Below are 22,141 nucleotides of genomic sequence, written 5' to 3' on the forward strand. Positions count from 1 at the left end.
ACACCACCAACAAACAGGTTAACATGGAAGACTGAAAGTCTCACAGGACCCCAGCCCTAACCAAAGGACAGGCAACTAGGAAGTGCTGAGAGGGAAAAGTTGGCCTTCCTTAAGATGAGACAGTACTTGACTTTCCAATACCAAGTGGCCAGCCCTGAAAAGCAACACTAAGTGGATTTACATGATTGTATTAACGTGTGTTTGGGGGGAGGGGGAGAAGAAACAGAGACAGAGACAGAGACTAACAAAAACAGGCCATGCATGGGGGCAGTGCATGGGAGGGATTGAGGAAAGAAAGGGAAGGAGGAAAGTGATACAATTATAATTTAATTTAAAAGTAAAATAAGTTTTATTCCTAGAAAAAAGTAATAAATAATTAAAAAGCAGTAACAGAATATTTGTTGACTTCTGTGTGTGACATTATACATGTAGATGTAATTCCAATAAGTCGATATTAGGGCTTTTTTATCCCAAAGATAAAAAAGAGTCAAAAAATAACCATTGGTTTCTGTAGTTTCAGATAGTACTTCTGAGTTTTTGGTGACAGAAAGCCTCGTGAATTCTTCAGTGTCTGGAGATGAAATTCTGACTGCTATAAAAAGCAAGCAGCTACAGAAACCAAATCTGCCCCAATCATCCAATATCTGTGCCCTATCAGCTGAAGAGCAGAAGATCTTACAGTCTCTCCATCACCTCGATGAAAGGCTATACTGTAAGTGTGGAAGGGCAGCTCCTATAAGAAATGGTACTTTATTCTTAAGCTTATATCTATTTATTCTTACATTTCTATTTATAATATTTTATTATTAAGTTTTTAAAACTCTGAAGTAAAAATAAATGCATCTAGATTACCACCTTAATAAATCATCTAAAAGTATTGCTAATATTTCAGATTACTGCAGATACACTGTATCATTTATGATGATACCAATTTCTGTACTTTACTGACTTTGAGAAGTATATGACATGGTGGTAGAGGCCTTTTGATAGTCCATGTGGCTATATCCTTATTTCCCTAGTTAAGAAATATTTCTATCTTTTGTCTTTTTCCTAGAGACAGGGTTAATCATGCCACCTAGCTGGTCTGGAAGTGGCTTGGTTACCCAGGCCAGCCTGCAGCTTTTCACCATTCACAAGCTGATGTTATAGGCAGTGTCTCATGCTCCTGTACAAGAGCTTTCCTCCTTAACTTTAGGAATTTTGTGTGTGTGTATCCAACATTGAGATTTTCAAAAACAACTTAATAAAGTTATTTTCATGGTAGTCGGTATAGACTATTTTCATGCATTTCACCACAAAAAGTGGAGAGATTTAAAATAAAAAGTTTAAATTTTTTAAACTTCAACATTGAGCTGCTGAGGGAAGGGAGGAAAACATCTCTGGTACTTTGGAAATGTGTGCCTCACAGTAATCACAGCTCATGTTCATTCTACCTGGGTGGGCTATAAAACCGCAAGCAAAAAACTTAGTTGAAAATTATCTCAAACTTCTAATACCCTCAAATAATTGAGAAAAAGTATATTAACATCTCTTTTGGAGATATGGCCTATATTCCAGTCCTCAAAGAATTATCACAAATGAAATCTAAGGCAAATTAATAGTCAATAATCATAAAAGAAACCTAATCCATAAAGAAAATAATTACATTAAAACATCAAAAGAATTCACAGTACAGCATACTAAATAGAAGATTTTATAGAACAAAATAATCAGATGCAAAAAACTATAAAATAACTACTTTATATATTTTTTAATAAATTTTTTATTTATTTTTTACTTATTCACTTTAAATCCCACTCACTGCCCCCTCCCAGTCACCCCCTCCCTCAGTTCTTCCCTCATACCCCCCTCTCCTCCTCCTGGAGGTCCCCCTGGTGGAGGTCCCCCTGGGAATCCCACCATTCTGACTCGACTTTAAGTCTTTGTGAAGCTAGGCACTTCCTCTCCTGCTGAGGCCAGACAAGGCAGCCCAGCTAGAAGAACATATCGCACATACAGGCAACAACTTTTGGGATAGCCTTCCTCCCCCCCCATCCCCACTCTAGTTATTCAGGACCCACTTAAAAACCAAGCTGTACATCTCCTACAAATGTTCCAGGAGGCCTAAGTTCAGCCCATGGATGTTCTTTAGTTCAGACTCTGAGAGCCCCAAGGGTCCAGGTTACTTGATTTTGTTGGTCTTCCTGTGTAATTCCTAGCCCCTAAGAGACCCACAATCCTTCCCTCAACTCTTCCATAAGACTCCCCAAGATCCACCCACTGTTTGGGTGTCTACATCTGTCTGAGTCAGTTAGTGAGTTGGAGCCTTTCAGAGGACAGCCAGGCTGTCTGCACGCATAACAGAGTATCATTACTAGTATCAGGGATTGGTGCTTGCCCATGGGATAGGTCTCAAGTTGGGCTGGTTATTGGTTGACTGTTCCCTCCATCTCTGCTCCATCCCTAATCCCTGCATTTCTTGTAGACAGGATAAGTTTAGGGTCAAAAGTTTTATGGGTGGGTTGATATTCTGTTGCTCCACCAAGTTCCTGACTGGCCACAGGAGGCAGCCTTCCCAGGCTCCATATCCCCAATGCTGTGAGTCACAGCTAAAGACACCCCCATTGATTCTTGGGTACCTCCCCTATCTTAGGTCTCTATCTCTTCCTAGAGATGTCCCCCTATTTCCTCCCCACACCTTATCCCCTTGCCCCACCCCCTATCAGTTGCAGAATTTTAATTCATTCTCATGGCCATCCAGCCATCCTCCCCCCACTGCCATCCCTTCCAACAGTCCACCCTGAACTCCCCAACTCCCCTCTCAATCCCCTCTCCCACCCTGTTTCCTCCCTCTATCTACCTTCCATGACCATTCCATTTCTTCTTCCAAGTGAGACTCAATGCCCTTCTTCCTGCCCAGCCTCCTTGGGTGGGGGGAGTGTAGCATGGTCGCCCTGTATTTTATGGCTAATATCTACTTATAAGTGAATATATATCATACATGTCCTTTTGGATCTGGGTTACCTCACTCAGGATGATATGCTCAAGATCCATCTATTTGCCTGCAACATTATGATGTCTTGGTTTTCTATAGCAAAATTATCAGATGCAAAGAAAACTAGAAAATAACTACTTTATATATTCTTAAATATCAAAAATATGTTTCAAAATCCAATAAGGAAATATGCAATATAAAATATCTTAGCCTCTTTGGAAAATAATGATGCCTATGAATGGAAGATATGAATAAATTTAAAATTCAGCTGATTGTTTAGAAACAACAGATTATAGACATCGGAAGAGAAGGTTAATAACCTAGAATAGAAATCGGAAAAACCTATCCAGAGTGCAGTACAAAAAGGTGAGAGTAGTGCAGTGAAGCTTAAATGACAAAGATATACAACCTGAGTCTCATAAGGTGATCATGTATGCTGCACTGACAATCTAGTGAGTACTGCCAACATAGAGAGGGACGAGCCCAGCACATTTCAAAAGAAATAAAAAGAAATGCTCTTAGTGTGAGAAAGGTTCTAAGTTCAAGTCCCAGCACAGGAAAAGGGGTTGGGCCTCATTGCATAAGACTGGCTGACTGACCTGGAACTCATGCCCCTCCCTTCTCACTATTAGCATTAAGGACATAAGCCGCAAAACCACAAAAAAAAAAAAAAAAAAAAAAAAAAAAGAAAAAGAAAGAAAGAAAAAAAAGGAATGTTTTCACTTTTAAAAAAAAAGAAGAAAACAAAAGGAAAGTATAACATATTTTCAAGATACTACAGATTCCCTCTTATCAGCTTCAGTTTTATATAATTATTCCTAGTCAAATTGCTCTTAATTTTGGACCTAAATATACATATTGTAGAGTTATGAGACCCACTCTGTTCTGCCACAGGGCTTGGCCACTTGGGGAGGCAGGCTAGGGGAAGTTGTCCATGCTTACCCCATGCTGTCACATGGTGGGTGTTGGGCTGTAGAGAAGCCCCAGGACACCTCTCTAGGGGTGGGGAAGCACAGTCTGAAGTGCAGGAGTGCCTGAGCCAGCTCAGGGGTCCCTGGGCCTGTGATGAGGCTGGGCTGTCTAGTTCTCAGGCTCCTAAACATCCAGGCTCCACTGGATGCCACACAGAGAGCTGGGGGAGTGGGGGGGGCGCGTGCAGGCTGGGTCTAGCCTGGGGCAGAGGGGAGGGGGGTGTGCTCTGGCTTGTCCTGTGGGGGAGAGCCCTTGGATTGATGGCAGTGGTTTGGGCTTGGGCTTGGTGTCAGCTGTGGCTGGGAGCACACAGAAGTCTTCTACTAGAGATTCGACAGTAGCTCTGTAGGTGAAGTCCTCCCTGGGTCCCCACAGCCCATCCCAATGAACAGATGCAGTCCATGGTTTTAAGACATTATTGTCATGGCAGAAAGTGGATGAGTAAAACCATACCCCACTTTTCAGGGTGGGCCTGAGGTTAAATACCGTTTACAGGGAGGAGTGTCTGGGAAGGAAAGCTTATTGGCTAAGCCTTCCAGGCTTTTAGATACCTCATTAAAATGGAGATCTGTCTTGAGCCTATGTGACCATAGGTCACATCTTGCATATGTGAAGGGGCTTGGGGCATTGCCCTTATGTGACTGATGGCCACAAATCAATGATGGGCTGTGGCTAGTGACAGGGGCTTGGTGCCTGGGAACAGGCGAAGCGCCTACCATCCCTTCAGGGATTCCAGGGCTTCAAGCCTTAACTCAACTGGGGACCAAGCTACCTTTCACAGTCCCACAACATATAAAAACAATTTCTGGGTTCAATAGGAAAAGAGTCCTATAATCAATTTTCAATATTTTGACACATCAGAATTTCATTACTAATTCTTCAGTGATTTTCTGTACATAAGTAATTACTTTTGTGTCATGGTATGATTTTTCAGATGTACAAGAAGCAATTCGCAAAAATCCTTCCATCAAAAATACTTTACAATTAATACCACTTCTGGTAAGTATTTCATAAGTTCTTTCTTTGGTTGGACATTAATAGAAATAAGAACCTTCAGAGTCAGGCTGGAGACAGCTCAGCAGTCAAGGACACTTCTTTTTGCAAAGGATTGAAATTTGACTCCTATCACCTACATGGTGGTTCACAGTCAATGAGTAATTCTAGTTCCTGGGGGAACTAGTGCCCTCTTCTGACCTCACAGGAACATGAGTGCACATACATGTGTGCAGGCAAAACACTAAGTCACATAGAATACAATAAATAAAACTTTTGCACATGTAAGAACCATTGGAGGTTTTTTTGAGTGGAGAATAAAATTGAGTGCCCTCGGTACTGAAATCTTGATAGGAAGGATTAAAGTTGTGCAAAATCTCTATTCCCCAATACTGCCTCTTGTGTACAGTGCACCTCTGAGCCAGGCCTACAGTGAGCAGCAGTGAGGAGAGGAGGCCACCGCTGCCCTCACCTCACTGTGCACCCTAAGCACAGCTCGGGAACAGATTTGGTGGCAATCGCTTGGTCCCTACTAGCTTGTGTTTTCCATAACTTTTTTTTGTAGTTACCTAATTTGATATTTCCAGTGATATTTTTTCCTTCCTAATAAAAATTTAATGGATCCAATTTGAAAATTCTGAGTATCTGCCAGGCAATGGTGGCGCACGCCTTTAATCCCAGCACTTGGGAGGCAGAGGCAGGCGGATTTCTGAGTTCAAGGCCAGCCTGGTCTACAGAGTGAGTTCCAGGACAGCCAGGGCTACACAGAGAAACCCTGTCTCAAAAAAAAAAAGGGGGGGGGGAGTGGGGGGGAATGAAAAAAGAAAAAGAAAATTCTAAGTATCTTTACTTCGGTTCATTCGTTATAAGACATTGTTTATTTTGCATTTTAAGTACTTTTTTTTCTCAAAGGATCTGGCTCCATGGAGAAATGTCAGTTAATGACCTAAAAGAACAAATCCATGACCCAGATGGTTAAGTTGTTAGCATTTACCCCAGCCTAATTGCAGTGACCTGCGAGCACTCTCCTGATGGATCCAGTCCACTAACAATGGGTGACCACCTGCCTACATTATTAGGCCCAAATATTGCTTCACCCCACCCCACCCCCATTTTTTGAGACAGGGTTATACTATGTAGCCCTTGCTGTCCTAAAACTCTGTCGACCAGGGTGGCCTCAAACTCAGATCTACCTGTCTCTAAATCGAGAATGCTAGGACTAAAGGCATGAGCCACCGCCACCATGTGGCTAATATTTTTTCATTGAAAATAGATGCTTTTCTCATACAGTACATCCTGACCATAGTTTCCCCTCCCTCTACTTCTCCCAGCTCCTCCCCTCCCACCTCCTCTCTCCTTCAGATCCATTCCCCCACTGTCTCCCTTCAGAAAAGACGAGGCCTCCAAGAGACAACAACCAAACACGACAAAAGAAGATACAATAAGACAAGGCAAAGGCCCTCACACCAATGCTGGACAAGGCAGCCCAGTAGGAGGAAGCATCCCAGGAGCAGGCAAAACTGTAATTGTTTTTTAATGCCAGAAAGAAGCCTTCTGGTCTTTGCAGCTTCACCTTGTTGCTCCCTGGGAACTTGTCCTCTATCCTGGCACTCTTTGGGGTCCTCTTGTTCTTGCCACCTTACCTGCCTTTTTCCTGGTTATTCTTCAGGACATGACTGCAAGCTTCCATCTGGGAAGGCTATTTCATCCCAAGCTTTCTCCATGTTGGCCCCTCTTCAGTCTTACCAACTCTGGTTCTTCCTGTGCATCTGGCACTCTGATAGGCCACAGCTAGAAAAGAAGAAGGTAGCTCCTGAGGCAGCAGGTGAACTGTGCAACGTAACAGAGTTGCCATGAGACTACCAAGGCCCTACAATTGCTTAGGTGTAAATTAACAAAGCAAAAAACCCTACAAATCTTAGAATTTTCATTTTAGAGTATCTTATATAGTTTTAAAATAAAATAAATTTAATGAATTTTTAAGAAGCAAGTTATTTCTTCGGCCTAAAATATATGTTAAACATCCCCAGAATCTTACATGGCTTCCTATAAAAAACAAGGAAGGAAGGAAGGAAGGAAGGAAGGAAGGAAGGAAGGAAGGAAGGAAGGAAGGAGAGAAAGAAAGAAGGGAAGGAGGAAGGGATACACTTGGCCATTTCCACAACAGATGCCAAAAAGTTCCTCTGCATTGCAATGTGGTTTTTGACACAGGATATCATATAGCTAGCCATGTACACTTAGTCCTCCTGCCTCTTACCTCCCAAGAGCTGAGATTATAGGGGTGCACACCACACCTGGCTATAGAAAGCTACTTTTAAGGATCTGGAGAGGTGCCTCAGTGGCTCAGTAATGAAGTACTGCTTCACAGCATGAGGACCTGGGTTCAGATCCCTAACACCCACCTGAAAAAGGATATACAGTCTGTAGGTCAGCCCTTAGACACAGAAACAGTCAGATCTCAGGGCTCCGATGGCCAGTCAGCCAAAATGATGATCTTCAGGCTCAGCGAAGAAACCCTGTCTCAAAAAAGTAATAATAATAAAATAAGTTGAAGAGAGAAAAAAAATGCCTAAAGATAACCTCTGGCCTGCAAGTGCACATGCAAATGAGCACATCTGCCCACGCACAGCCATGCCCCCCCCCACACACACACTCAAAGGAAATTCCTTCAAAGCACATATTACCAATAGTAAAATATGAAGACTGTGAATTATTACTGTCCATACAATGCCCTACAAAGAGTGGGGTACAGCATCGTTGAAATTGATGTATGTGCTATTTTGATTTGAGTTTTAGTCTTCTTAAAAGCCATGATCTGAAAAGAGAATGACCTGTGAACATCTGCAAACATGACAGTTAAGACACCCTCTGAACTCTCTTACAGAGCGGCCAGCCAAGGGCCAGTCTGTCTCCTGATGTTGGATCCACAGTGCAAAGAAAATACTGATGAGCTGTGATAGTCACTACTTAGTGGAATCATTATTTTTGAGAATTCCTGTAAATAAGTTCTGTATTTCTGCATTTATTAATGATTTAAAATACTAGACTTTTATGTTTATAAAAGTAAATCATAATGTACTTAATGGAAATGAATTTACTAGCTTATATTTATGCTACAAATGATACTTTATTATGTATTTTCTTGATACATTTTTAATGAATGAAATATTTCATTGTTTTCAATAAGCATGCTACTGGATATAAATTTTCTCAATTTAAAAATAAAACAGAGACTATTTTATTATTCAAATTATGTATTAGGTATGATAATGATCTTTGTTCTCTGAAGTTCTAATAAAGTTTTGTATAAGTATACTAGAAGCTTATTAGTAATAACACCCTTATAAATAATAAAGCTATTTGTTTAATACTTTTCAGGATTTCTGCTTTTTATGTTACCAGGAGGTTGTTAAGTTACTAGCTTGCATGTTCATTTCATTTTATTCAAGGATTATTAGTCTCCCAAAAAACTGACATAAAAATTCAAAGTAGGATCTAGAGAGATGGCATTTGGCATTTAAGAGTGCTTGCTGTTCTTCCAGAGGATGGGGGTTCAATTTCCAGCACCCACCTTTGGTGATTCACAACACTCTGCAACCAACTCAAGATCCCAGGGCTCTGGGTCTTCTAGCTAGGTGCATACACGCACACAAGCACATACCTAGCACATACACGTAAATAGCATATCTTTTTAAATACAAAGAGGTCAGATGGTCAACATGAAAACTAAAGTGTGCTGGATAATTTTTCTCTACTCAATACTTTTTTTTTCTGTTAGAAATATCTGTCTGGTGGTGGCGCACGCCTTTAATCCTAGCACTTGGGAGGCAGAGGCAGACGGATTTCTGAGTTCAAGGCCAGCCTGGTCTACAGAGTGAGTTCCAGGAGAGCCAGGGCTACACAGAGAAACCCTGTCTTGAAAAACAAACAAACAAAAAAATATCTGCCTGTATAACCAGACTTATATTAGAGATTTGTTTCCTAAACAAATGAAGCACCTGGGCATGGTGCCACACACCTTTAATCCCAGCACTGGGGAGGCAGAGGCAGGCAGATCTCTGAGCTCAAGACCAGCCTGGTCTGTAAAACAAGTTCCAGGACAGCCAGAGCTACACAGAGAAACCCTTTCTTAAAAAAACTGATAGACGATAGATAGATAGATAGATAGATAGATAGATAGATAGATAGATAGATAGATAGATAGATAGATAGATAGATAGATAGATGGAGGCAAAGGCAGGTGTGTGTCTGTGAATTTGAGGCCAGCCTGGTCTACATAGGAAGTTCTAGGCAAGCCAAAGCTATATAGTAAGACCTTGTCTGTCAGGATCCAGGAATCTTGACCAACTTGTAAACTTAAGTATTTACAATGCTGACCTTTTTTAATAAATGCTGCTGCTCCCATATTGGAAGACCCTGCAGTGCCCGTGCGTACCAGGAGAGGAGCTACTGGAGCTGCCTGGCCATCTGGGTAGAAGTCCTGGGTGTTGCCAGCCTCCCTCTCCAGAATAATATGCCTGAGACAATGTATGCACAAGTACAATAGTGACCTAAAGAGTGCAGGTACCTCAGTTTCTTCTGTTCCTAAGAGGAAAGGAAGAACTCTTGGGGTAGAAGGAAAGGTGACCAAGGTTGGGGAGAGGCCTGTTGGCCATGTGATAGCAGAAAGAAAGATTGCCGGGTGGTTTGCTCTTGCTTAGGGGCTGTCTTTCTTAGGTCAGAAAGATGGTTTCATACTTTGTTGGAACCAATCATGTCTAAGGTCCTGTCACTGGTGTCCTGGAATCTCTGGATGGTGAATATCATCCCAGGGTCACTACCAGATGCATAAAGACCAAGTCCCCAAGTCTTTTCCTGTATCTCATACATTAGTTACATCATTTTTTATCTTAATTTGAATGGGGTTAAATTTTTGTAAGTTTTTTTTTTAAGACTGGCTCTTCATCCTCTGTAACTGAATATAATTATCCTTATCGGTGACTGAGGGAGCTAATGTTTTACAGCCCCATGAAGCACAAAAGGACACATCTTATCCCCCCACAGTCAGAGTCTTCATCTGAGGGACAGGCATATACCTGAAGGGTGGCCAAACTATTTTCCATACTCTGGATCCCACATCCAAAAGACCTAGAGAATGAGGGAACATATATGTTTGCAGTCTTTGGGCACCTATTCCATTTTGGCCAACACAATTTACATAAGCCAAAGGTGAGGGTGGGGGGAACCATAGGCAGTAATATTAATAATTAGGCTTCCATCTGTAGTTCTAATCAAAGTTCATAATGTGTTGTACTGGAGCATGTGCCTCAGCAGCTCAAGGCAACACAAAATAGAAAAGTAGTCTCCAGAGTCTTTTACCTGTTTTATTTTTTAATAAGTCCTGCAGGTGTTGTATGACAACCCCATTGATGATCCAGGTCCTGATGTTTCCAGGGGCTGAACTTCAGATGAGAGATGAATCCAGGGCTGGATCCCGTTTACTTTCATAGTCATTGGGGTGGTCAGGATCACAAAGTGGAGTCCTTTTCAGTATGGGTCTAGGATTCCTTTCTGACTTAGCATTTCAGCCTGTTAAGCAGGACAATGGACAACATTAGGCTATTGTCATAGGGGCCCAAGAAGGCTGAAAAGCTAGTCGACAGTGGAACATTTCAGCAGTTCCAAAGGTGATCCCTAGATGGAGTCTGTCAGCCAGGTGAAAGTCTACTAAGTCAAATATAGACTAGGGACAGAAGGTAAAATTGTGTAGTGATTGAGGACGGTAAGGAATCCCAAGATCAAGGGGAAAATCCCATTTTTAAGAACAGGCATGCCAGGCAGTGGTGGCACACACCTTTAATCCCAGCATTTGGGAGGCAGAGGCAGGTGGATTTCTGAGTTCTAGGCCAGCCTGGTCTACAGAGTGAGTTCCAGAACAGCCAGGGCTACACAGAGAACCGCTGTCTCAAAAAACAACAAAGCAGGCAGATATATTTATCTGGAGTCAATTTGATCTGTGGCAGGTGGATCCAAATCCGACAACTTTTTGATTCCTTGAAGCTTGTGTGAATTTTAATTTTCAGAAGAATATACAGTAGTATTCCCATTGTATTGAAATCTATATTTTAGAAAAAGTAGTTAACAGTTGTCTATAAGCCAACAGAGTAGACTAATGCCTTTGAGACCTAGTTAAAAGCTGTATGTTTGGGTCAAAGGACACAGAACACTCTTTTTTTAGTCCACAGGGCTAGATAGACAGATTGAACAGAGATCTGAGTGAAGGAAGATAGCCAGCTTAGTGGTGGTGAGAGAATAGAGGAGGTGACATCAAAGGACCAGACACATGGACCTTTCAGAGCCCTCTTGTTACAGAAGAGAGAAGTCTGCGGTCTGAGCTTACGCAGGGCTCAGTAAAAGCTCTTTCAAGAGTCAGTGAGTTCAGGGTTGGGATCTAGTTAAGAGCAGCAGTGGTAATAAGCAGGCGGTAATGAATAGTTTTTAATTCTTTTCTAATAAATTGGTCTTAAAGTATAGGGTGGAGAGAAGAAATAAAGGATGGTTCCGTGGGTGTCTGTGGTCAGGTTAGCTGTGTGAATGCTTGAAGTCCTGAGATGAGGGAGCCAAAAGGTAGGTGTTAAAAAAAAAAGCAAAGACAGTTCTGACATTTTGATTTTCCTATTAGTTGTCTCATGGTGACTTGGCTAGTAGAATGTAACCACCTGAGGCTGTGGTGATATCCATGCTGGGCTGCCACCAAGGGCCATGTCTGGGTCCATGGCCATACTGCATCTGGGGTTTATGCTGATGTCTGTGGTCTAGGTTGTCACCAAAGGCCATCTGGATGTCAGTGGACTGAGCTCCTGTCAGAGACCATGTTGCAGTCTGGAGAGCATGCCAACTCTACTGAGGGGTGGGGGGGACACAGGACAACACAGACTGATCTGGGTGACCTATACTGCCACCTGAAGCCATGGTGACATCCTGGTCTGGGCTGCCACTGAGAGCCATGTTCTGGGTCCATGGTCCTATCACAGCCAGGGTCTGTAGTAATGTCCAAGGACCATGTTACCACAAAAGTCTATGTGGATGTCTCTAGTCTTCTGCATGAGCATTGTGCTGAGGCAGCCCTGCCCATTAATGGCCACCACACTCAAGAGAGCTGGCCTTTTCCCTTGCCTGGGCAAAGGCGTGGCAGGCAGACCAACTCAGCTTCCCCAGGCCCAGATCCAGGTCTCTGAGTTGTCACACCCCAACTGTGAACTACCTGGAGCAGGTGAAGGGACTGTTCCTACAAATCCAAAGCTCCAGGATCTCCATGACACGGGAAAAATGGGATGAAGAAATTGGCTTATGGACTCAGAGACAAAAGAGCTCAGTGAGGATGCAGTATTGATAGTGTAACAGAACCCAGAGACTCATTGCAATGAGCATTTGCCAATAAAGCTGTTTGGGCAAATGGCGTCCTGTGTGACACACTGCAGCTTCCATAATGAGACGGCTTTTGTTGTTGTTTTTGTTGTTATTTGGGGGCAGAGGGCTGATATGAAGGAACGGGAGATGAATGGGTATTTTGTGCATGATGTGAAATTCACAAGGAATCAATAGAAAGAGAGAGGGGAGGAGGGGAGAGGAAGGAAAAGGGTGGAAGAAAAAGGGAGGGAGGGAGGGAGGGAGGGAGGAAGGGAGGAAGGAAGGAAGGAAGGAAGGAAGGAAGGAAGGAAGGAAGGAAGGAAGGAAGTTGCATGTATTTCTCTGACTACTTGCTTCTGTGCCCTGTACTTTTACTAAGGAATTCTTTTTTCCACAGTAGATTTTTTAAATTTTTATTATTTCTGTGTGTGAGGGGCAGAGATGAGAGGGAGAGAATGCAATTATGCAGATCTGATGATGTTCACATGAAAGTCAAAGTTCAGGAGCTGGTCTTCACCTCCTACCTACTGAGACAGGATCTCATCTGTTGTCTCTGCTACTTCCCAGCAGACTAGCTTCCATGTAGGCTTCCAGCTGATTGCCCCATCTGTCTCCCTGTGGTGGTTTGAATTTGCTTGGCCCAGGGAGTGGCACTATTAGGAGGTGTGGCCTTGTTGGAGTAGGTGTGACCTTGGAGGAAATGTATCACTGTGGAGGTGGGCTTAGAAACCCTCCTCCTAGCTGCATGGGAGCCAGTCTTCTCCTGGCTGCCTTCCATTCAAGATGTAGAACTCTTGGATCCTTCCAAACCATGACTGCCTAAACACTGTCATGCTTCCTGCCTTGATGATAATGGGCTGAACCTCTGAACCTGTAAGCCAGCCCCAATTAAATGTTGTCCTTATAAGAGTTGCCTTGGTCATGGTGTCTCTTCCCAGCAATGGAAACCCTAACTAAGACATTCTCTATAGGAGGGCTGAGATCACATATGCACACAACCACTGCATGTGGATTCTCACCTACATGCAGGGATTAAACTCGGGTTGTCAGGCCTTTGCTTTCAGGTACCTTACCACGGAGCCATCTCAATGGCCCTCTTACCACTGTATTCTGCAAACAGCAGTATCTACACTCCCTGCAAATAGAACCTTGGCTTCCACCTCTACATGAGCCTGGAATTCTGGACAAAATTGTTTAACATGAATTATTTTCTTAGTCTTCCCAGGAGATGAAAGAGGTGCCCCAAATTGGTCGGTCATTCAGAAACAGAGCTGAAGCCCAAGGTCTCTGTTCAAGATCATAAGCCAATTTCTTCATCCTTATATAGTTCAAACTTGTAGAGATTTTATCAGACACTCTAGGGTTCTCTTTGTGCACTATTACTGGGACAGGAGTTTCATGAACATCTGAGGTCATTATTTGCTCTTATATATTGTGATCTAACAGAAAGGCCTCGAATGCAGGCCTAAGGGGAGCATGATAGCTTTTTTATTTTATTTGTTTGTTTCTTTGTTTATTAGTCTAGAAAGAGCAATTAGAATATGATACATGAGGCAGTTTGAAATGAATTTTTTATTACATATTTTCACTTATTTAGTAGGGGGTGGGAAGGAAAGGCGAGGAAAAGAGAGAGCTTTCCATAGCGCACACGTTGACAGAGGACAGCTCGCAGGAGTCAGTTCTCTCCGTCCATCGTGCCTGCTTCAGGGATGGATCTCTGGTGAGTTTCGGGCTAGTTCTCAGCCCCATGTAGGGCGGCTCACAACCGCCTGTACCTCCAGCTGCAGCATCTGTGTCCTCTCCTGACTGCCACAGATACACACCCAAACATTATTTATACACACGGATGTACATAAATGAAAATTTTTAGAAAGTCTTTGATTTAAAAAACTGAAGAGGATGCTTGTGTCCTCTCTAGACCTAGGATTGCTTTTATCCTGGACCTGGACTGAAACACTCCTGTTTCACGGTGCCATGGTGCCGCCATGCCTCCACCCCAGTCACTGGCCTGCCGGGGAACAGGTACTGATTGCACACAAGGAATGACGGAGCCAGGTGACACTGATGACCATGATGGCAGTATAATAATAGTTAATATTTTTTTAAGCATAAACTAGTTTACCATCCTAAACATTTCTGGAGCTTTTTCATTCAATTCTCTAAAAATTATTTTTGTAGATACAAAGCCTAAGGTGCTTTCATGGGAGACAGCCTCTTACATTCAACATAAAAACTACAAAAGCTACAAAGGAAGTATCAACCAAATACTTAGTTTCTCTCTCTCTCTCTCTCTCTCTCTCTCTCTCTCTCTCTCTCTCTCCCTCCCTCCCTCCCTCCCTCCTCCTCCTCCTCCTCCTCCTTCCTCCTCCTCCTCCTCCTCCTCCTCCTTCTTCTTCTTCCTTCTCTCTCTCTCTCTCTCTCTCTCTCTCTCTCTCTCTCTCTCTCTCTCTCTCTCTCTCTCTGTGTAAAACCTACTCTTAACCTAGCAGCAGTGTAGAGGTCAGAGGACAATCTGTAGAGTTCAAGCTCTCCTTCCACCTTTATGTGAGCTCTAGGGAATGAGCTCAGGCTTGTGTAGCAAACACTTCATCTGCTGAGCCATCTCTCTGGGTGAAAGAAGTTTCCTCTGGAAATCCCTTGCTCTGGGCTCTGGGATGTTCCCACTATAAACTGCTCTATCTCTCCCATGCTCTTCTATCTCTTTGGTTCATTTGGGGCAGCTGAAAATATGCCCTCAATCCCACATTCATGTCTAGCTTTTTTTATACTAACATCAGCTCAAATACTTAATGAATTTGGAAGGGTGCCTGGAGTTGAAAGCAATCATGTACTTCTGCAGCCACTTCAAGAACTGCCTGGAACTTATAATTTCCCAATGGACAAACCAGAAAAAGACTGATTTTTTTTTTTTTTTTTTTTTTTTTTTTTTGGTGTCTTGAAAGAATAGTTTAACTATGGATTTTTTTTTTAAAGATTATGAGTATTCTGTCTTCTTATATATCTACATGATAGAAGAGGACATCAGACTCCATTACAGATGGTTGTGAGCTGCCATGTAGTTGCTGGGAATTGAACTCAGGATCTCTAGAAGAACAGCCAGTGCTTTTAACCACTGAGCCATCTCTCCAATCCCGCAACTCTGAATTTTTAACTTAGTTGATCAGATTAGTCTAGATTCCGACAGGTCTTTGTCATCAGAGATCATTTCCCTTGTCTCTCTGGGTTTTGGTTTTTTATATTTGTTTGTTTGGAAATTCATCTTTATTACCTAAAATGGCCCCTCCTTATCTGTCTGTCTACCAGGGAGTCTAGTCTCTTTCCAGAGCTCACCCTAGCTGCTCTTAGGTCTTAACTGCTTTGAAATGATGGAAAGGCAGCTCACACAATACCTCAAAGAAGGGTCTATCTAAAGACCCACAATAAGACTTACCTGATGGCAGTGATCCAGACAGCCATTTGCCAATGGTCTGTATCTCTGGAGCTTGTCATCTGAGTGAAGTAGCGTCCTGGTAAGTCAGTGATCCTCAGAAGAAATCCTGAGGTGACATCCCACATTGTTACCGTCTTCAGAAGAAATCCAAGATGAGGACCCAAAGTCATACAGTCCAATTAAAGAATTAAAAGGCAGGAAAAAATCTAGATTACAAGAGGTGGCAGCAGAGAAATCTCAAGCACCAAGACAACAGCAGACAGAATAAGCAGTTGGAGAAAGGTGTGTGAGGGGTAAGGAACCATGTGCATACATACAGCAGGCACACAGAACAAAAGTGCTTCTGGAGAGGGAAGGGGGACTCAGAAAGCAGAAAAGTTTCTGGGTTTTGCATTAGTTTTACTTTCTAGTGATGATGGTAATATCTGTTCTGTTTCTGGACCCTTTAACTTGGAGTTCACACTGGCTTCCTGAAGATCAGGTCCTGCCCTTTTGACTTTGGTGTTCCTGTGGCCGGGTGAACAAACCGTCACTTCAGAATGCTGGTGGTGGTGGGCAGGGAGCATATGCACAAGAAGCAAACCACAAGAACGGAAGTGTTAGCCTGGCGGGGGGAGGGTTGAGGTTTAAATTGGAGTTCTTTTATTTAATTTTTCTCTTGAGTCATAAGGAAGATGAAATCTTCAACTTGTTGACTCCTTCAAGAGTCTACTTCGCACTCTAGGGCTTACCAGGATGAATTACTGTGGAAAACAACATACATTTTTTTTTTAACATGTATGAGTGTTTTGCCTGAATGCAGTCTATGTGTACCACATGGACGCCTACTGTTGTGGGTTATTTTGATATTGTTTGTATATTGATGTTAATTTTGTTTCCTCAAGAGGAGCTGGCTCTGCCAAGCAGCCCATCATGTATTCAGATGATCTCGTGTGTTATCTTCTCTTCTTTTTAATTGGCTAGAGCCCATGATTGGGCAATGGAGGGGAAACTGGAGGTTTGAGAGTCGGGGCAGGTAGAGAGAGAGAAGAGGGGAAGGAGAAAGGACTGAAGAGGAGGAAGGGGAAGCTGAGATGGACCAAAAACCACATGGCCAGGAGAAACTGCAAGTAGCAAGGGGTCTTATATCTGGGGAATAAGTTAGTAGAGTGTTAGATCTGCCCAATCTAGGTTTATAGCTTATAATAACTGGATTGTAATTTTTTTTTGTTTTTTGTTTTTGTTTTTTTTTCGAGACAGGGTTTCTCTGTGTAGCCCTGGCTGTCCTGGAACTCACTCTGTAGACCAGGCTGGCCTCGAACTCAGAAATCCCCCTGCCTCTGCCTCCCAAGTGCTGGGATTAAAGGCGTGCGCCACCACCGCCCGGCTGGATTGTATATTTTTATATGGGCTTATTGCGGTTGGAAATTCCAACAACAGCCTACTATCCCAAAAGCTCAAAAAAAAGGGGTGGCGGGAGGTGTTGGGTCCCCTGAAACTAGAATAGCAGTTGATTGTGAGCCACCATGTGGGTGCTGGAAACTGAATCTGGGTCCTCTGCAAGAGCAGCAAGTAGGCAGCCACAGAAACCTCTCTCCAGCCCCCACATTCATCATTCAAAGGTATATATTCCTGGCCTGAGTCTTGGTTAGTGGAATGCTTACCTAGTAAGCACAAGGTCTTATGCTCTATCCCCACACAGCACCAAACAAAATTGGATATGATAGCACATGCCTGGAAGCCCAGCACTAAGAAGGGGTAAGGAGGAGGAGACAGAAAGAGCCTAAGTTCAAGATCATCCTTGGCTACATAATGAATCTGAAGCCAACTTATGCTACCTGAGATCCTTTCTACAAATATTTTTGCAAAGTATTTATTCCTGAACTTGTTGGGGTTCTCCATTTCCTTGTGTTTGAGGATAGTTAAGTTACATGTTTGTTAGAAGCTTACTGTGGCTCACAGTTTGGAGGTGTCATGCCATGACTGCAGACACACAATTTATTGGGCCTCTGGTAGCTGGTGAGCAGCACACCACAGCAAGAACATTACACAGCAAAGCAGTATGCCTCATGGCCAGGGTGTGAAAGGGAGGGAGGGGGAGCTGAGGTCCCACTGTTTCCTTTAAGAATATGCCCCTAGCCGGGCGGTGGTGGCGCACGCCTTTAATCCCAGCACTTGGGAGGCAGAGGCAGGCGGATTTCTGAGTTCGAGGCCAGCCTGGTCTACAGAGTGAGTTCCAGGACAGCCCGGGCTATACAGAGAAACCCTGTTTCAAAAAAACCACACACACAAAAAAAAAAAAAAAAAAAAGGTGGGAGGTCTTCCTAGTAACAGGAAGACCTCCCACCATGCACTGCTTCTAAAGGTTCTTTCACTTCCCACTAGCACCAAGATAATGAATAATCCTTTAGCATATGGACCCCTAAAGAACATTCTATATCCAAACAAAAGCAAACTGCTTTCTATTTGGTTCCGTAAGCATACCTTCTTCAACTTCATACAAGTCATTGATGAAAATGTTGAGTGGGATAGAACTTAAATACAAAGTCCTCTGGGAGAGCAGGGGAGAGAGCTCAGAGTCAATGAGGTTACTATCGCTATCATGAAACACCACAATCAAAGCAACTCGGGGAGGAAAGAGTTTATTTGGCTTACACTTCCATATAGTCGTTCATCAACAATGGGAGTCAGGACAGGAACCCAAACAAAGCAGGAACCTGAGGCAGGAGCTGATGTAGAAGCCATGGAGGGGTGCTGCTTACTGGCTTGATGTCTTTGGCTTGCTCAGCCTGATTTTTTTTTTTTATAGAACTGAGGACTATCAGCCCTGAAATGACCCCATCCACAATGGGCTGGGCACTCCCCAACGAATCACTAATTAAGGAAACGCCCAACAGGCTTGTCCACACCTTGGTCTTACAAAGGTATTTTCTCTATTGAGGCTCCCTCCTCTCTGATGACTCTAGCTTATGTCAAGTTGACATGAACTATCAGGTATTTTCAGTTAGTAGACTACCTCACAAGCAAGAGAACCTGAGTTTGGACCTCCACCATCCTCACAGAAAGCTGGACATTGTGGTGATGCCTATAACCTCAAGACTAGGAAAGCAAAGACAGGAAGATCCCTGGGTTCACTGGCAAGCCAGTCTAGCCAGTGAGTGAGCCAGGTGAAGAAAGGCTAAGGAGATGTCTCAGTGAGCAAACTGTTTGCTCTGCAGGCATGGAAATTGGAGTTCAGATCCATGTAGATCAAGTGGCTGTGGTGACCTACCTCTAATCCAAGAACTGAGGAAGCAGATATGGGATCTCCAGAGCAAGCTGAGTGCCTGGACTAGCTGATGGGCAAGCTCTAGGTTCAGATGAGAGATCCTGACTCTAAATATATACAATAAAGCACAGTTGAAAAAAACACCCAAGATCAACTTCTGGCCTCTACATGAATACTATACATGTACAGAAGCACAAGCATGCAAACACATACTTGTTATTGCTTCCAGTTTGGAGCAGTTGGGAGCCAACCAAGAACATTCAATATAAAGCATTGGATAGTGTCTTCTAAAAAGACAGTGTTAGCTTTTCATTAACAACCTTTCTCTTTATATGCTTTATGGTTTAGGGCCTTATCTAAGATATTTTTGCTAACTCAAAATTTTTTTCTCATATTTTTTTACAGAAGTTTCATAATTTTAGATTTTACATCTAAATCTAGTTAATTTTGAGCTTGTTTTGTATATGACACAGTATACCTCAAAGCTATCTATTATTTATTCACATTTAATCAATCTATTTGTTTGAAAAAAAACATCTTTTTTTTTTTTTCACTGAACTGCCTAACACATTTAAGCCTATGGTTTAGTAAGACACTTCAACCAGCGATGTGACAAGGTCCTTTAATAGGATCATGTATCTGTGATAAGGAGATTCTGTTATAATAAACACAAAAATAGAAGAGAAAACCCAGTGCTTAGGAGGCTGAGGCAGGGGGATTGCTGAAAATTCAAGGTGAGCCTGGGCTACTACAGTTGTGGTGGTGGAAGGAGCATTGCTCAGCTGATGAAGGCACTTACCACCAAGCTTGGCCAGAGTTCAATCCCTAGAACCCAGTCAGGAGAACAGAAACCAATTCCCACAAGTTGTCCTCTGACTCCACATGTGAGTGCATTACACACACACACACACACACACACACACACACACACACACACACAATACATAACAAAATATTTTCTAAAGGAAAACAAAAAAGAATCAAATAATCGGCAGCTGGTGGGGGTGGGGGCATCTGTAGGAAGTGGCAGAGACCTGGAATGAGGTGACTAGCTAGAAGATACCTAGCACTGGGGATATGGAACCTGTATCAGGCAGGAAACCCAGTGGAGGGATAAGGACACCAACCCCACAAAACTTTTGACCCAAAATTTGTCCTGTCTACAAGAAATGCAGGGGCAAAGATGGAGTTCAGACTAAGGGAATAACCAACCAATAACCAGCCCAACTAGAGACCCATCCAAGGGCAAGCACAGTCCCTGATACTATTAATGATACTCTGTTATGCTTGAAGACAGGAAGCCTAGCATAACTGTCCTCTGAGAGGCTCCATCCCAGTAATTGAAACAGATGCACAGGCCCCACCACCAAACATTGGATGGAGCACGGGAAGCCTTATGGAAGAGTTGGGGGAGGAATTGAGGGGCCCCAGAGAAGATAGGAACTCTACAGGAAGACCAACAGAGTCAACTAACCTAAGTCTTTGGTGACTCTCAGAGACTGAGCCACCAACCAAAGAGCATACAAGGGCCAGACCTAGCCCTAACTCATTTATATATATGTCAGATGTACAGCTCAATCTTCATGTGTGTCCCCCAACAACTGGTGCAGAGGTTGTCCCTAAAAACTGTTGCCTGTCTGTGCATCCTGTTCCTTTAACTGAGAGGCCTTGTCTGGCCCTAGTGGGAGAGGATACTTCTAGACCTTCAGAGACTTGATGTGCCAGGAGGGTATGGGAGGGTGGACTCCATGCCCTCTGATAAGAAGGGGATTTGGGGGACAACTGTATGACAGAAGTGGGACAGCAATTAGGATATAAAATAAATAATTAATAGAAAAAGAGGGGAAAAAAAAAAACAGAACAAAAACAACAAGAGAGAGAATGTAGATTGTAGTCCAGGTCAGAATGATGAAAGGTTGGACCAATGGTACGCAGTATAATGATGCAACTTGTTTTAATTGGCATTTCCCCAGTGACTAAAGGTGTTAGCTCTCTTTATGTGCTGTTTTCCTTCCATTTAGCCTCTGGGCTGAGTGTCTTTTCAAACCACCAAGCCACTGGTCCTCACCTTTCTTCTTGACACTTGGATCTAATGTTCGCTGGACATATAAAACAATGGAGCAACCAGGAATCTCATGGTGGCTTGGGGCTTAACGTCCAATGATCGTGATCTGTTGATGGGTTATTTCCCAGCCATTTATATTTTCACGACGCATCTGTTCTAATCGCTCATCCAGTCTATGTGCATTGGTGTTTTGCCTGCATGTATGTCTGTGAGAGGATGTCAGATACCCTGAAACTGGAGTTACAGACAGTCGGGAGCTGCCATGGTGCTGGAGATGGGACTCTGGTCCTTTGGAAGAGCAGCCTATGCTCTAACCACTAAGCCATCTCCTCAGCTCGTGCTTCTTTTTTCAAATAGTTTAGTTCTCTGATCCTTAGGGGAATTTTAAACAGAGCGACAAGATTTTAGCAGGTATTTGAGACTGCTCTGAGCAGAGAGGTGGCTGTGAAATAAATGTAGAATGAGGGATCAGTCAGATCATCCTTCACGGGGCGAATACCTGAGGCTTGTTCTAGATCAGAGTGGAAGAAGGCAGGAGAAGGGAGCAGACTCGGAATATTCTAGAAACAGATAAAAATCTAAAGTAACTTGGTTCTTATATGCTTATTTCTCACTCATTTCTTTAAGTTACATTTCCGTTTGTGTATGAGTATGGACCCATATGAGCACTCATGCCACAGCACATGTCTAGTGATCAGAGCATCAGGAGCCCGTACCTGCTAAGCGACCTCACCAGCCCTAAACATACACATCTGGAGACGGCTTCTTGCTGCATAGCTCTACTTGGCCTAGCACTCCCTGTGTAGATCAGGACTAGCCTAAAACTTGTGGTGATCCCCTGCGTCTGCGTCCCCAAATGCTGTAATCAGAGGTTTGGGACACCATGCCCAGCTTTTGTTGTTGTATCGTTGTTTTTGAGAATGTTTCCTCCATTCAGCACGGACCTGAATATGCACCAGTCTCTTGCCCTGGCTTCTGAGTAGTGGGATTACAAATGTGAACCACTATGCCTAGCTTTTGGGGTGTTTGGTTTAGTTTTGGACATGGTCTTTCAGCACAGGCTGTGCCCCC

At 43.2% G+C, this 22,141-nt stretch overlaps 1 protein-coding gene across 5 annotated transcripts in view; it reads left to right on the top strand.

The window, feature by feature from the left end:
• Positions 1-8,309, top strand: part of Cep126 (centrosomal protein 126) — a 48,332-nt gene extending 40,023 nt beyond the window's left edge. For 2 of the 5 annotated variants that reach the window (XM_076926096.1, XM_076926099.1), the window contains 3 exons: positions 515-712; positions 4,881-4,945; positions 6,271-8,292. In XM_076926096.1, coding sequence (XP_076782211.1) covers positions 515-712; positions 4,881-4,945; positions 6,271-6,384 — 377 coding nt within the window. In that variant the 3' untranslated portion in view covers positions 6,385-8,292. Of the gene's footprint in view, positions 1-514; positions 713-4,880; positions 4,946-6,270 lie in introns of those variants that run through there. The other 3 variants (XR_013107772.1, XM_076926097.1, XM_076926098.1) reach the window with 3 other exon arrangements.
• The last annotated feature ends 13,832 nt before the right edge of the window (positions 8,310-22,141 follow it).

The sequence above is a fragment of the Arvicanthis niloticus genome, chromosome 27 (genome assembly GCF_011762505.2).
Source record: "Arvicanthis niloticus isolate mArvNil1 chromosome 27, mArvNil1.pat.X, whole genome shotgun sequence".
In the NCBI taxonomy this organism is placed as follows: Eukaryota; Metazoa; Chordata; class Mammalia; order Rodentia; family Muridae; genus Arvicanthis; species Arvicanthis niloticus.